This window comes from Chionomys nivalis, chromosome 18 (genome assembly GCF_950005125.1).
Source record: "Chionomys nivalis chromosome 18, mChiNiv1.1, whole genome shotgun sequence".
Taxonomy (NCBI): Eukaryota; Metazoa; Chordata; class Mammalia; order Rodentia; family Cricetidae; genus Chionomys; species Chionomys nivalis.
The window spans coordinates 37168302-37183231 of record NC_080103.1 but is presented as its reverse complement, the minus strand read 5'-3'; the positions used below and the strand labels follow the sequence as shown (position 1 = coordinate 37183231).

General features: G+C 38.6%; 1 protein-coding gene across 12 annotated transcripts in view; it reads right to left on the bottom strand.

Moving 5' to 3' along the window:
- Positions 1 to 14930, bottom strand: part of Camk2d (calcium/calmodulin dependent protein kinase II delta) — a 258045-nt gene that overhangs the window by 161023 nt on the left and 82092 nt on the right. For all 12 annotated transcript variants that reach the window (XM_057793575.1, XM_057793580.1, XM_057793579.1 and 9 more), the window contains exon 3: positions 12288 to 12347. In XM_057793575.1, the coding sequence (XP_057649558.1) occupies positions 12288 to 12347 (60 nt within the window). The remainder of the gene's footprint in view (positions 1 to 12287; positions 12348 to 14930) is intronic.

Here is a 14930-nt window from a genome sequence, read left to right as displayed (position 1 = left end):
CCAGTTCACCACCCATGCTTCTAGATGTGGCCTGGCAATGGGCTCATATTTTTAATTGTGTGAAATAAATCAAAAACAATATTTCTAAAGATTTATTTATTTTTTCAAATATGTATATAAAACTTCAAAAGTTTATATGTTCCATATGCATGCAATTGCCTAAGGAGCCAGAAAGGGATGTTAGATCCCCTGGAACTGGAGTTACAGGCCACTATGTGTTACTTGGGTGTTGGGAATTGAACTCAGGTTCTCCATAAGAACCATCAAACATTCTTCATCGCTGAGCCTTCTCTTCAGCCCCCGAAGAATAATATTTTATGACATATAAAAATTAAATTCAGCTTTCAATGCCCATTCATGATTCTGCCAGGACACCATCACTCATGCCTTCCTTTATAAAATGGTATGACAGCTTTTGAGCAACCCAAGTCACACAAATGAGACTGGAGAGCCGAGGCACCCAAGCTTGGGATGTTTAGTAAGAGTGGCTCCCTTGGAAAACTGAGCAATGCTCATTTCACACCAGGACTTCCAAGATCCTTTCCAGGAATCACATGCAGCAGGACAAGCTGGTGCTAACAGCAGGGAGACACAACCAACCCTCTTTCTAGTGACTGGCTTTGTGATTTCATCTGGAGTAGGTTTTGACTTTAAATTACAGGGCAGTCTATTTAAATGCTAAGTCTTTAAGAAATGTTTATCCAAGCATGGTGGTACAGGCTATAATCCCAACAATCTGGAGGCTGAGTTCAAAGATAGTCTGGAAGGGGGGGTAAGTCCATAACTTTAATTTATGGTTATGCTTTCTGAGAGATCATCTAATCACTTCCCTGAAGGATGAGGAAGCAGTTAGCAGCTTTAGTTGCCCATCAGACAAAAGAGACAAGGAACTATTTACACTCCTGACAAGAGGACTCAGGTTCTCTATACAGTGAAGGAGACAGCAAAAAGAACAAGAATCTGGCCAAGAGAGACAGATTCTTGGAATGTGAGAGTAATTGTTGAAGATCAGATTTATGAAAGAAGCATGCTGACATCCACCCACCCATCCTTCTTCAAGGGCGAAACTAGATAGTCTTCTATTAGGTGTGGCTCAGACTTAGACCATTGGCATTCACTGTAGCCAGAAGAAAAAAAGAAGTCTTTCTTGTGATTGCATAAACTGGTCATGTCATAAATCAAAATTTGTGTGACTTCTTAAACTGTATTAATAGAACTTCTTGTTACCTACATGCCTGTGAAGTCACTTAGATGACACTACACAGGCAAATTCCTCCCTCATGGGATTTATGTGCAACCAGGAGGAAAACAATCAAGAATAACTATAAAGTAACCTAGTAAGTGTGACAGAGAAAAGGAATGGAAATGCGAAGGTTGGTTGGCAATGCTCGCCTAGGCTAGGAGGCGAGCTGAGCTACCAGCAGCAGCCTTCCTTCGTTGCCAGCAGGATGGGGTCAGCCCAGACCTGCCAGGTGAGAGGTGACGCTGAGGTTCTGGAAGAGAAAAATATGCTCAAGAAGAGAGTCAGGCCCTGCCCTGCCACAGAACTCAATTATAGCTAAAGAAACACAAGCCGTTCACAGGGACTGGAGCGGAGTACCAGTCAAAAACCGAAGATTGCAATATCAGGATGGTTAGGGGGAAGGGCAGCCATTCACTGGACGTGGTCTTGCTATCCCTTGAGGACTCTGGTTTGTTCTGAGTGCTGTAGGGAGTTTCTGAGCAGAGGGTGACTGAGGTGACGCCTTCAGTAGCCAGGACAATCTTTTAAAATTAAATTGGACACTGCCATCTCACACTTCAAACTAAAATCTCCCCTAAGGAAAAGCAAATAACTGCATTCAACTACTGTGCCTCTTTTCTGTCTCAAAAAATTTAATAGTTTTTGTTTTATAGAAAAAGAAATATCCCATAGAGGTTCACATTGCCCTTTTTGTTTTTCTTCTTTTTTGAGGTAGCTCATCCCATCCACCCAGTTACACTGCAGAGACAAGCCACTGACTCAGATGAACTGAGGAGAAGGCATGTCAAAATTAGGCAGAAGTTTGAATTATTCTACTTTATTTAAATTAATGCTGTCACCATTTGGTACGTGACAGTCAGAGTCAGGCTTGGTATGGTTGTAATTAGACTGTTTTGCAAAAATAGAGTCAGAGTATGTCAGTCCCCAGCTGTGCTCCCTCGCTCTCGCCTTCCACCGGACTTTCTACGCTTCAGTTTAATTAGTGAATGAATATTATTCTGAGCCAGTTCACTCTGTTCACTTGAGAGAGATCTACTGACTGATTCTTCAGATACGTAAGGAAGATTCATGATTCTGGAGGTATACCAAAAAAATACACTGTCAGCTGCTTTTCTATTACTGTTGCAGTTTTTTTTTAAGGTCCAGGTTTTGCAGCCGTGGACCTAATAATTAATGATTATTATATGCTGTCTTGTGCAGGGAAGGATGCCCTGCAGCATGTTCCAAAGATGTCATCAGGTTACTCCAGTTGTGACACTAAAAAATTCTTCCATGCTTTGTCAAATGCCTGCAGAAGAAGAAGAAAGTGGAGGGGCCAACGTCCCTGAAGGTTGGAAAACAAGCATATATATTTAAAATTTAAAAATAGGTGCTTTAAAGTCTGCTTTAAGCATATCCAGAATGAAAGCAATCTAAGAAAAATGTTGCTATTGCTCTTTATAAAACTTTTTGTTTATTAATCAGTCTTCTTATCTGACTACGGTCTGTACTAAAACCTAATTATACTACAACGCTGATGAACTTACCCACATTCACTGCCTCTTGTATGTAATGGGGACTCAGGAAATATAGATTAATGCTCTCTAGATTTCCGTGCAATTTTACCTCACAGAAATAAAACACAAGTATGCAAACATACACATTTAAGCAACTATGCTAATTTGAGACGCAGTTTGCAAAGGCATGGAAGAGCAGGGAGACTATACTAAGTCACGACTGAATGGTGCTGTTTCTGCATTCACTGTCTACCCTGAGAATCTGACTCGATGCATTTGTTATCTATGGTGAGAATCTGACTCGATGCATTGGCTATCATCTACACTGAGAATCTGACTGGATGCATTCGCTATCTACACTGAGAATCATCTGACTGGATGCATTCGCTATCTACACTGAGAATCTAAATGGATGCATTCGCATTCCTTATCTATACTGAGACTCATCTGACTTGACTCTCACTGAGGAGCTCTCACTTTTGACCCAGGAGGGACAATCATAGTTGTTGCCACCCATTTCCAGAAGTTTGAGCAGTTATGTGGTGTGGTGTGCTCTGTATCAGTTTCTCCTGATGCCAAACACCTTGGTCTTTTACTACCAATGCATTCTTCTGAAAAAGTGATAATTTGTTACATTTTTAGTAAACTCCCCAGTTTCTACAGGTTAAAGATCAAATCCCTTCCTTTAGGAGGTAGAATTTCTCCACTATTACTTCCAGTCAACCATCATGGATGACAAAAAAAAAATAAATCATTCCAGTTCTCTGTACTTGGGAATGATAAGAACTTTTACAACTTTAATATTCTTAAACTGTATCAACTTCACCGACACCTAATTAACAGCTTCTTTATAGAATGTCACTGTTACTACATTATAGTTCCATAAGTAACTCTTGGCTCTCTACTTGGGATCAAGGCATATGCCCCTCTATCTTCCTGGTCTTTCAGTACTTTAGCAGTAAGAGTTAGTGATTTGGCTAGCTACCAGACTCAATCAAAACTCTATTCACTGGAAACAGTTGACAGTTTCTGAAACTATTTATACACTTTCATCTGTTTGCTTTTTGCCACATTTGTACCATTACTCACACAGATCTAATTTTCTTTAATTCCCAAATCAAATGTGTATATAAAACCCATCTAATGGTATCTAATAAATTATAAACAAATTAACAAGTGGTGAAATTGCATTTTTGAAATCATTTAAGAAACACTTAAGAGCTAATTAAAATACAATGTTGTTTCACCAGTTCTATGTATATAAAAATAGATAAGATAAAAGCTTTTTTTAATAATAAATGTCCCATACAAATGCATGTAAATAGGCAAAATACTGATGCTTCAAAGGCAATAATTTTGGATGTGCTTACAAAGGAAATATTTAAAGAATGCAAGATTTCTTAGATAATTGTAAAAAGAACCACAAAAGACTCATTTATTTTCTCAGAAGAACAGATGAAAGACAAATACTTCAAAATAATATACTCACAAAACTTCCACATTCTTTGGTTTTCAGGCTACTAAAAATTTCTTACTATTTTTAAAATATTTAGTGAATAAACTCATTACCAAAATTCTAAAGTTTAAAAAACGAATTATAAAAGATTTTAAATGTAATATATAAGTATACTAAATAATTTTTATGTCAATTCACAGAAAATGAATTTTAAATGTTACTTAAGTGAAACACATGAAAGAATATTTCAAGAGAGGAAATGAAGCCATTCCTCTGACTGTACTTGGGTCTATAGAATCTGTCTTTATCATTAGTGTCTAAATAATTTAATGCTGGTATTTCCCTCTGGCAAAAGATAAAGACCCAAATCAGTAATTTATCTATGCAAAGGAACTGGTCCAAACAATTTCCATAAAATCTTAAGACTCTTTTTTTTTTTTTATTTATTTAAGATTTCTGCCTCCCCGCCACTGCCTCCTATTTCCCTCCCCCTCCCCCGATCAAGACTCTTTTTTATATGTCTGAAAGGACAGGGTGACTACCACAGTGGGTAGTAGCAACATGGAGCGTGGGAAATCTGAGTTGTGAGGCTAGAGCACAGATGTGTGGATTTGGGTGACTAACACAGACTGCTACAAGCGGGTAGCACAAAGTGGAGCATGGAAGACCTGAGTTGTGAGGCTAGAGCACAGATGTGTGGATTTGGGTGACTAACACAGACTGCTACAAGCGGGTAGCACAAAGTGGAGCATGGAAGACCTGAGTTGTGAGGCTAGAGCACAGATGTGTGGATTTGGGTGACTAACACAGACTGCTACAGCAGGTAGCACCAACGTGGAACATGGAAAATCTGAGTTGTGAAACTAGAGTACAGACGTGTGGATTCCAACCCTCTGTACCTGACAAAGTTAAACTCTGCAATCTCTAAGGGCTTTCATTCCTATTTTTTGTCTATAAATTTGAGAAAATAATGGCATGTTGGTGTAGGATTTCCTTCTGTAGGCTGTGATTGCTATTGATTAATAAAGAAACTGCTTTGGGTAGGCGGGAAAACTATAAACTGAATGCAGGTAGAAAGAAAGCAGAGTTAAGAGAGACACCATGCAGTCACAGCTGGGGACAGATGTGCTGGAACCTTGCCTATAGGCCATGAGCTTCATGGTAACATATAAAATAATGGAAATGGGTTAATTCTAGATGCAAGGGCTAGCTAGCAATACACTTAAGCTATTGGCCAAACAGTACTGCAAATAATATAGTTTCTGTGTGATTATTTTGGGAGTCTGGGAAATGAACAAGAGACCTCCAACAACAGCATGTGTTTGCTATAAAAACTAAAGGGCAGAATGCACAAGAAGATTGCCCTTAGATCAGTGCCTAGGAACACAATTTTATTACTAATTCTAGCGGCAAAGTTCCTTGGAATTCCAACACAACACTATTTATTTGTGGTTATTAAGCCCATTTTCCAATCTTAGTGTGATAGTTTGTGAGAGGTAATATTCTGTTAGCTGTCAATAATACAGAAATATTGGTAGGGCAGTGCCACAATAATATTAATATGCATAAATTATATTACCAGTTCCAAGAATTTTTATAAAAATACAAAATTAATGCCGGGCGGTGGTGGTGCACGCCTTTAATCCCAGCACTCGGGAGGCAGAGGCAGGCAGATCTCTGTGAGTTCGAGGCCAGCCTGGTCTACAAGAGCTAGTTCCAGGACAGGAACCAAAAGCTTAGGAGAAACCCTGTCTCGAAAAAATCCAAAATTAAAAAAAAAAAAAAAAAAAAAAAAAAAAAAAAAAAAAAACTTTCTCTACAAAGAAGCAAGTAACTTCACATTCAGATTAACAGATTATCATTTAATAGCTTTTGAAGTATCATATTGAGTATCTTTTCTATTCGGATTGCCTTTCTACTGAATTGACTACATAAGGATGACAAATCTCACTTTCAATCAAGTATTATAAAGGTTGTAACGCTGGTGCAACATGATATAAACAAGGAAGGGAGGGAGAGAAGACAGAGGAAAGGAAGGAAAAAGAAAGAGGAAGGAGGAAGAGAGGAGGTGAGGGAGGGAAGGAAAAATGGAAGGAGATGGAGCAGTTGGGAGCCAGGAAGAAAGAAGGGAAGGGCAGAGAAAGCATGCAGATAAAAATAAATTTTGAAAACATTTATTTTAAGGGGAAAAGTCTCTTCCTGCTGTTTTTCACATTTATTGGAAAAGACAATCAATTCTTCAGACAGTAATATATAATAGGAAATTTGCCCTTCACACCAAATAATCAAGATAAAGAGGTGAGATTTAATCAAATAAAAGTTAAGCATAAAAGAAGTAAGCTTTGTTTTCTATACTAAGCAATATGTGACCTTCTTTTCCCTGTCAGAAATCATTAGAGAAAGTAGCTCAGCAGTACAAATTATTCCCACTGTGTAAATAAAATGCTTTGGATATTAAAATAACCAATAACAAAGGAATGATCACACGGGAAAGACCGGGAAGTGTTGCTTTTGGAGATTTTGAATTTCAATCATCCAAAAGGAAAAGTTCAGTGCTGCCTCTGGACCACTGGAATTTTATCATTTTTATTCCTTTTCTTGGAGACTAATCAGTATTTACTCAACTCTGCTTGTCTTCTCTGTGTTACTTTTTTTTCCCAAAGGGTTCAAAGTTATAAATACCACAGTGGTGGTTATTTATTCTTTTTAAAGTAATGACAGCATTATTTTGGCTTGACAGTCACAGTGTCTGGCCGCACTAGTTCTCCACAGAACTTGAGGAAGCTGGAAGACAAATGCTGGCTGAGTAGAATGGAAAAATGGAATTTACAAGTTGGACGAAGTGATCTGCTAAAACAGCAAGAAGACACACGCGCAAAAACCATTGCTGATAATGTCTTGTGGGAACTTGAGGGATGGGAGGATGTGAAGATCACGAAGGTCTAGGAGGAGGAGGGTCACAGCATCAGCTTGCAGTGCAAGCCTCCAACCAGCAGAGGCAGGGGAGGGAGGAGACAAACCACTCCCATGAGGGCCCTGTGTGTGTGACCTTTGCATATGCTTAGGTACTAGAACCTTCAGTCTCTATCTGAAGAACCTAAAGTAGGCTTAAACCATTCCTAAGGAAACTTCAAGGCTTATGGTTTAGGAAAATAAGATTATGTAGATTCTCAATGTACTTAGCAATAGGAGGCCTTTTAAAACATTTTTGTAGGGAGCGGAACATCTCTCTATTAAGTCAACACTTGTCAGCAAGTAGAACTTCCTGTCCTGCTGTATGTGTCCTGTAATACCTGTGCGACAGAACATGTCTTGAAACAGCTCTATATTAAGATGATTTTCTTCAGTATTCGACCTAGTTTACTTATGTTATTGAGACAGTGTGTCATGCATCCCCGGAGGGCATTGAACCACACTATGTAATTAAAGATGTACTTGAACCCCTAATCCTCCTGCCTCCACCTTCGAAGCACTCGGGTTACAAGGTGTGCTCCACAGTGCCTACCTAGGAACTGAAATTTATTATTTAATGCCGTGCTTATAAATAGAGGAACTTATATGAAGTACACAACCTCAATTTTGTTGTTGTTGCTTAAAAAGGGAACAAAACCACCTATATCTTTGTAATCCTCGAGTTAGCATCTCTAAATGCCAGTGCCTCTTTATAAAGGAAATTGAAGACTTAGGCAATTGAGAATTCAGACTCATTTAAGAATTATGACTGAATTATTATATCAGAGACTCAAACAATATTTCCTCAATTATGAAAACAAACAAATGAGTTTATATTACATAATCTTTGGCCTGTTGTTGGAAAGCTAGAATTGTAACACATTGGAGACTATGATCTCTGACTATATATATAGCACTTGGCTATAAATCTGCTTTCCACACAGAAGGCAAAGGCAATCAGATTTAAATCCTCCTACTGGCCTACTGGCCTCCCCTTGTACTTACTTAGAAGGAGAGCCAAGCTCCCTAAGCCAGCATATGCAGTCCCATGAGACTAGACACCCACGCAGCCGCTCACTCATTCCCTTCTTTTCTGGCTGCTCCCTTCACTCTTGCTGACAAGAGAAGGTCTCTCTTCTGAACTGTCCCCTGGGTGTGCTCATGAAGCTTCCACAGTTGTTTACATGTTACTTTCAATGTGATCACCACAGTCATATTTTGCGGGACAAGCCATTTTCAGGCAGTGACAAATATGCTCTCCTTGATCAAACCCTAGATAAACTCTTCTTTTCAAACAGGCGCTGTCCTCGATGCTGCTCATCCGAGGACTGCCTGTGACTAAAGAATCCTGTCAGTTGAACAGTTGAAGGTGTCCTTTGCTTTACAGAAGCTTCTCAATTTTAGGAGGTCCCATTTATTAATTGTTTCTCTCAGTATCTGGGCTACTGGGGTTATATTTAGGAAGTGGTCTCCTGTGCTAATGCGTTCAAGTGTACTTCCCACTTTCTCTTTTGTGAGGTTCAGTGTGGTTTTTTTTTTTTTTCTTTTTTTTTTGAGGTCTTTCGTACGTTTGGACTTGAGTTTTGTGCATGGTGATAGATATGGATCTATTTTCATTCTTCTACACATTGATATCCAGTTATGTCAGCACCATTTGTTGAATATGTTCTTTTTCCCCCAAGTCTATAAAATGGGCAAAGATCTTTACCAGCTCCACAAAGGATAGAGGATTGATCTCCAAAATATATGAAGAACTCAAGAAATTGATCATCAAAAAAACAAATAATCCAATTTTTAAAAATGGGGTACAGATCTAAACAAAGAACTCTTTTTTTTTTCTGGCCTCGAACTCACAGAGATCCCCCTGCCTCTGCCTCCCGAGTGCTGGGATTAAAGGCGTGCGCCACCACTGCCCTGCCAACAAAGAACTCTCAACAGATGAATCTAAAGTGGCTAAAAGACACTTAAGGAAATGCTCAAAATCCTTAGCCATCAGAAAAATGCAAATCAAAACAACTCTGAGATTCCATCTTACTCCTGTAAGAACAGCCAAGATCAAAAACACTGACAGCTTATGAGGGAGAGGATGTGGGGTAAAGGAAGCACTCCTCCATTGCTGGTGGGAGTATAAACTGGTACAGCCACTTTAGATATCAGTATGGTGATTTCTTAGAAAATTAGGAAACAACCTTCCTCAAGACCCAGCAATACCACTTTTGGGTATATATCCAAAGGATGCTCAATTGTATTACAAGGACATGTGTTCAACTCTGTTCATAGCAGCTTTGTTTGTCATAGCCAGAACCTGGAAACAACCCAAGTGCCCCTCGACCAAAAAATGGATAAGGAAAATATGGTACATTTACACAGTGGAGTACTACACAGTGGGAAAAAAAGACATCTTGAAATTTGCAGGCAAATGGATGGATCTAAAAAACATCATATTGAGTGAGGTAACACAGACCCTGAAAGGCAAATATCATATGTACTCACTCATAAGTGGCTTTTAGACATAAAGCAAGGAAAAACCAGCCTACAATTCACAACCCCAGAGAACCTAGACAACAAAGAGAGAACCCTTAGAGAGACATACATGTACCTAAATCTACATGGGAAGTAGAAAGAGACAATATATCCTGAGTAAATTAGGAACATGGGAATCATGGGAGAGGGTAAAAGGGAAGGGGGGAAGAAAAGAGGGGAGTGGAGAAAAATATATTGTTTTATAAAAAATAAAAAAAAGAATCCGGTCAGTCAAGCTGCATGTTAGCATGTGACTGTGCAGCTCACTTCTTTCCCATAGTATAATAGTTCTGGGTAAAATCTGTCTTCATCTCTACCTTGCATCTGTCTCTGCTTTTTTTTTTTTTTTTGTTACCGGAGCCACTCAGTCTCCACATATCCAATTACCTTATATCAATTGCAAGCATAAGGAATCTCTATGACATTATCAGGAGGTTGGCTTGTTTACACACTCAAATGAGAGGTTGGGAGGCAGAGACATTATGTCTCTTGACTACTGCTTCCCTGCCTTTGTGACAGCCCAGCACACTGCTAGCCTATTACTCATTTCTCCAGACACCATGCTGAGTGGGACACTTCTTACAATATGATGACAATCTAAGAGAACGCACACTGAAGAAGGTTGAAAGTTAGCCATGCGGAAGGTTCATATAAAAAGTCAGAAACATGAACAAATATTACAAACTGTTTTCTCTGGTTTCTTATTTAATTATCATTATATTTTCCTGACATTATTTCCAAGTTTATAAATTACTTTTACAATCAGAAAAAAACATGTGTTTTAAAAAGCACTGAAGAAAGGTTGTGTCTTTAAATGACTTGAAGTTATTTAAAATGTTTCTCTTTAGGGAAAAACAAAACACTTTTATTTACTCTAAGTCCTCAAGCCTTGCCTCTCTGGTGGAATATGCCTCTAATCCTAAAGCTGAGAAGCAAAAGGAGGTGGATTTCTGTAACTTCCAGGCCAACCTGGTCTATATATAGTGAGCTTCAGACCATGCATTGAGAGCCTGTCTAAGGGAAAAAAAAATAAAAAGAGGAAAAGAAATGAAAAAAGAAAAATTTCACAACTGTCAAAAACAGTGTTTGTTTTCTTGAAATTTCAAAATGCAACAGAATTTTAAATGATATAATAAACAAGGCAGTGAAAAAGAGCAAGTAATAAGATTGAGGTTAAGCATCTCAGCTGCTGGGCAATCAAGGACTCTCTGGGCCTCCCTCCTGGTGCAGTCTAGACAGCAGGGAACAGCAGCTGCAGGAAGCTCTGCTGGATGGCACCACCCCGCCGCTCTCTCCAGCTCAAGTGCTCTCTCATACTTATTTACTTTAGTGCTGGTTTGAGTCAAAGTCTCACTATGCAGCCTATGCTGGTTTAGAACTCAAAAATTCACCTGCCTCTGACTCCTGAGTGGGATTAAGGCCTGCTCCACCCTGATGCCTCTTTCAGGCTAAAACATCCCTTGTTTGTTGGCAGTCGATTACTCCCCTGGGATAGTTGCTAGTGTTGTTTCTAAATCACTGTTCTTCACATAAGCAAATACAAGAGAGTTGGATTAGGTAATTAGGGACCCAGCAATTATAACAGTTAAGATAGAGCAAAAAAACTCAATCGCTCCTATTTCCTCCAACTCGAAAACAAACGCTGGTGGAATTCAGAGGGCAGGGTTCTGCCTTCGGGTCCTCCCCTTCGCTATTTACCCCCTCCCCCTCTCTTTATAATGACTATCTCCTAGTTCCAGCAGGCCACATGACTAGCTCCTTCTCAGGAGGTCATCTCTGAATTGGAATCTCTCAGTGGGGCAGGGCAAGTGAGAGGCAACTGAGCCTCTTTCTCTCCATCCTTCACCAGCAGTGGCTGAACAATTCTTAATTACACTCACACATAAACTGAGATTCCAAATAGTATCATTGTTCGTTGTGCTTTTTTTTTCTTCTTTCTCAATTTTAAACTCTTTAACGGTTTTAACAGATGTGGGGTTTTTGTTTGTTTGATTGTTTTTACACTGCTTGTCTATGTAGAATCATTACTTCTTTAAAAAAATATAGCTACAAATTTTAACAAGTTATACCTGTTTTTACAACTTCTTTCCTAACTGGGTAAAAGGTCATCATTTTTATTTCAGAGATGTTCTGAGGGAAACTATGAGCTAACATTGCAGACATCAAAACATGTTAAAATAATGTGAATAAGTCACAGTCAGACATTACTTATTCTTCTAATAATAATAATATTAATAGTAAAGTCAGGCATTACTAAATTATTCTCAGCACGCTCATTGGCTAATAATGTGCAATCAATGTTCAGTACAACAGGAAATAAACAATATTTATTTCATTGTTATGCTTATTTCCCAAAAAGAAGGTGAAGCTAATTAACTGAAATATTTTTTAAAAATTTCAATCTTGCTTCAAAAATTGTATCAAAAAGAATGATTCAATAATATATAGATGCATTTATAAACTTATGAAGAATCAAATGTAACCATGATCAAGAGATTAGATCAAGAGATTTGTAAGTAGTTGTAAATATTCTAATTATGGAAATTAACATTTCTACTTTAGTTTCATACAGTATATAACATATATCATTTAAGTAGCATTGAAAATATTTCCTCACCAATATTGGGGTGCTTCAAAAGACGGCAGATTCTAGCTTCCCTTTCCAGTTTCTGGTGATCTGTTGAAAAATGACAGAGAAACTAGAAATTACAAGAAAACCAAAAACAGTAAGTCAAGGCATAATAGGCAGCTTACAGATGGCATGAAGCTTTTTGCTCTTATTCATCTTTTGATTTCTTTTGAAAACAGTGATCATTTGAAGCCGCATTTAGGTGAAAAGTACCTACTGCAGCAACCTAGTGCTGTGTAGCTTGTGTTGCCTGGGTGTTTTACTAAGGTACAAAGCACAGCGGAATGCACACTTGGAATGTTGGACAGAATGGAGCTGGCACAAGACAATAACACTTCTGTCTTTGAATTTTGTTTAGCATTTATTTTTTCTATAGGGGAGTTTGGGATTTGCTGGTTTTATGAGGCAGGTTTGCACTCTGTACTCCAGGCTGACTTAGAGCTCAAGATCTTCTTGCCTCAGCCTCTCATGTGCCAGGATGACGAGCATTCATTACACCTGAAGTCACTCAAAATAAGCAAATTTGTATAGGATGCAGTCATCTCAATGCCACCAGTGCTGATGAGGAGCACCTAGCAGAGCACAGATGCTCCTGAGTGATCAAGAGTTCTCCCTACAGTGGCTTGGCTACATCACTATGTGTGAGCTGTTCCCCCTGCCAGTAACACTCCCAACAATCCACATCTGTTGCTCAGCTCCACCCTCCTCTGCCGGTTCACCATATTTTTCATGGGAAACATATTCCATTTTCTCAGGTAAATATAATAATGAAAATAGAGAATCCATTTTACATTTTTGTGAGTCCCTTTGATTCCTGTTCAACAAATGAAGAATCACACCATCGTGTTAGCTTTGATATTCAGTCTGCTGTGCCATTTGGTTGGTGTTTCAATGTATGACCAACATCTTACTTTACAAGCATATACTGAACATAATTTAATGGGCTTCTCAGATAACTATGAATATTGTTCTTCAATATTAGACCCAAATTCAACATATGGTAGGTTTTTTTGTTGTTGTTTTTAAAGCTTAGGTGTCATGTGAAAGGTGACACTTTACAAATTAAATTTATGACCCCTATCAAATGAGGTTATAAATGTAATGTTTAAATCTAATGGACTATCGACATTACATATTGTCTAATATAATTAAATTTTATTCCAATATATTAAAATCTTTTGTTTTTGTTCTTGGTTCTTAACCTAGGAAGACGTACACAATATTAGCACATGATATCACTCTCATTGGAAAATAGTGGTTCAATAAATGATATAGATCTTCCTAATGATGTCATATTTCATTATAGGCCTTCATAAAGGTAGAATCTGTTAACATCACCACCACTCTCATGAGAAGAACCATTAGCTTGGGGTACCAGTCAGCTCTCACGGATAGATACATTTATCCCTAAGTTCTAATTAATTTTTTTTAAAGCTTATGATACAAGCATTGAACACTGCCTGCTGCAGTTGCCTTCCTTGACATGAGAGGCTCTCTGATCATGTCTGTCCACATGAGTCTGACTGAGCACAGCTAGCTTGTCAACTGTTTTCTCCAGTAACGCTGATGTTGCTGAAGGAACAGCTGGTGGAACATCTGCCTGAGCAAACACCGAGCTCCCTCATACAGTTCAGCCGTCATGTAGAATGTTACAAAGATGCACCAGCAACAGTTTAAGCTTAACAACTTTTGATTTCTTCATCATAGATAATACAAAAAAAAAAAAAATCAACCCTTCTTCTATCTATCATAGTGGGATAACGGTGCTAAATATACCAAGATTGGAACTATGGTTAAGTACCACCGCCTTAAGACATGCAAATTCCAGCAATGCTGCTAGCCATTTCTTATGCATCCATGACACATCACATGTCAACACACACACCACACACACATTCACAGCTTGTTTGCAAAAGGCAAATAAATACGGTCTTAGTTTTATTTAAAAATACATGTGACCCTACAAATCCACTAAGTGCAGACGTTCCCCCAGAACCGTCATATTTTGAGAACTGTCAACTGCTGTTGCCCATAGAAACTTTCTTCTTTAGTTGTAGAAAATAATGCGTACACACACATGCGTGTTTGTGTGCACATGCATACGTGAGAAAAGCAGTGTTTTCATGAAGTAGCCGCATTGTACGGAGAGCACTAAAACCATTATCTCTAGACCGACAAACAGCAGTCTACGCTACCTAAAGCATTGTATCTTTCAATGGAAATTCTTCAAGCTGTGATGCCTTGAATAACTTCTGATTCTTAACTATATGTAAACATTATTATTTAAAAATATATAAGTAAACACAGAAAGTTACACCAAATTTTGAAAATGTACTTATTATCATTATCTTCCACAAGTAGAATGTTTTATGTGGAAGCAGACGGAAGTCAGATGCTTACAAGATTCATAACTTCATGATGGAGATGAGGATACACAAGGGCATAGACAACAGGCGGCAACGGCGGGAGGACTCTCCTATGGTCCTGCCCACCACAGCTCACTCTCCAACACTGTAATTCCACACTTTCACTCCTTGAGCAGCTTCCCTGACTTTTTGCTCCTACCCAGTCATCAAGCTAGAGCTCTCCTGTGAATCATCAGATATTCTGCACTCTCCCACCCGGAGCGTG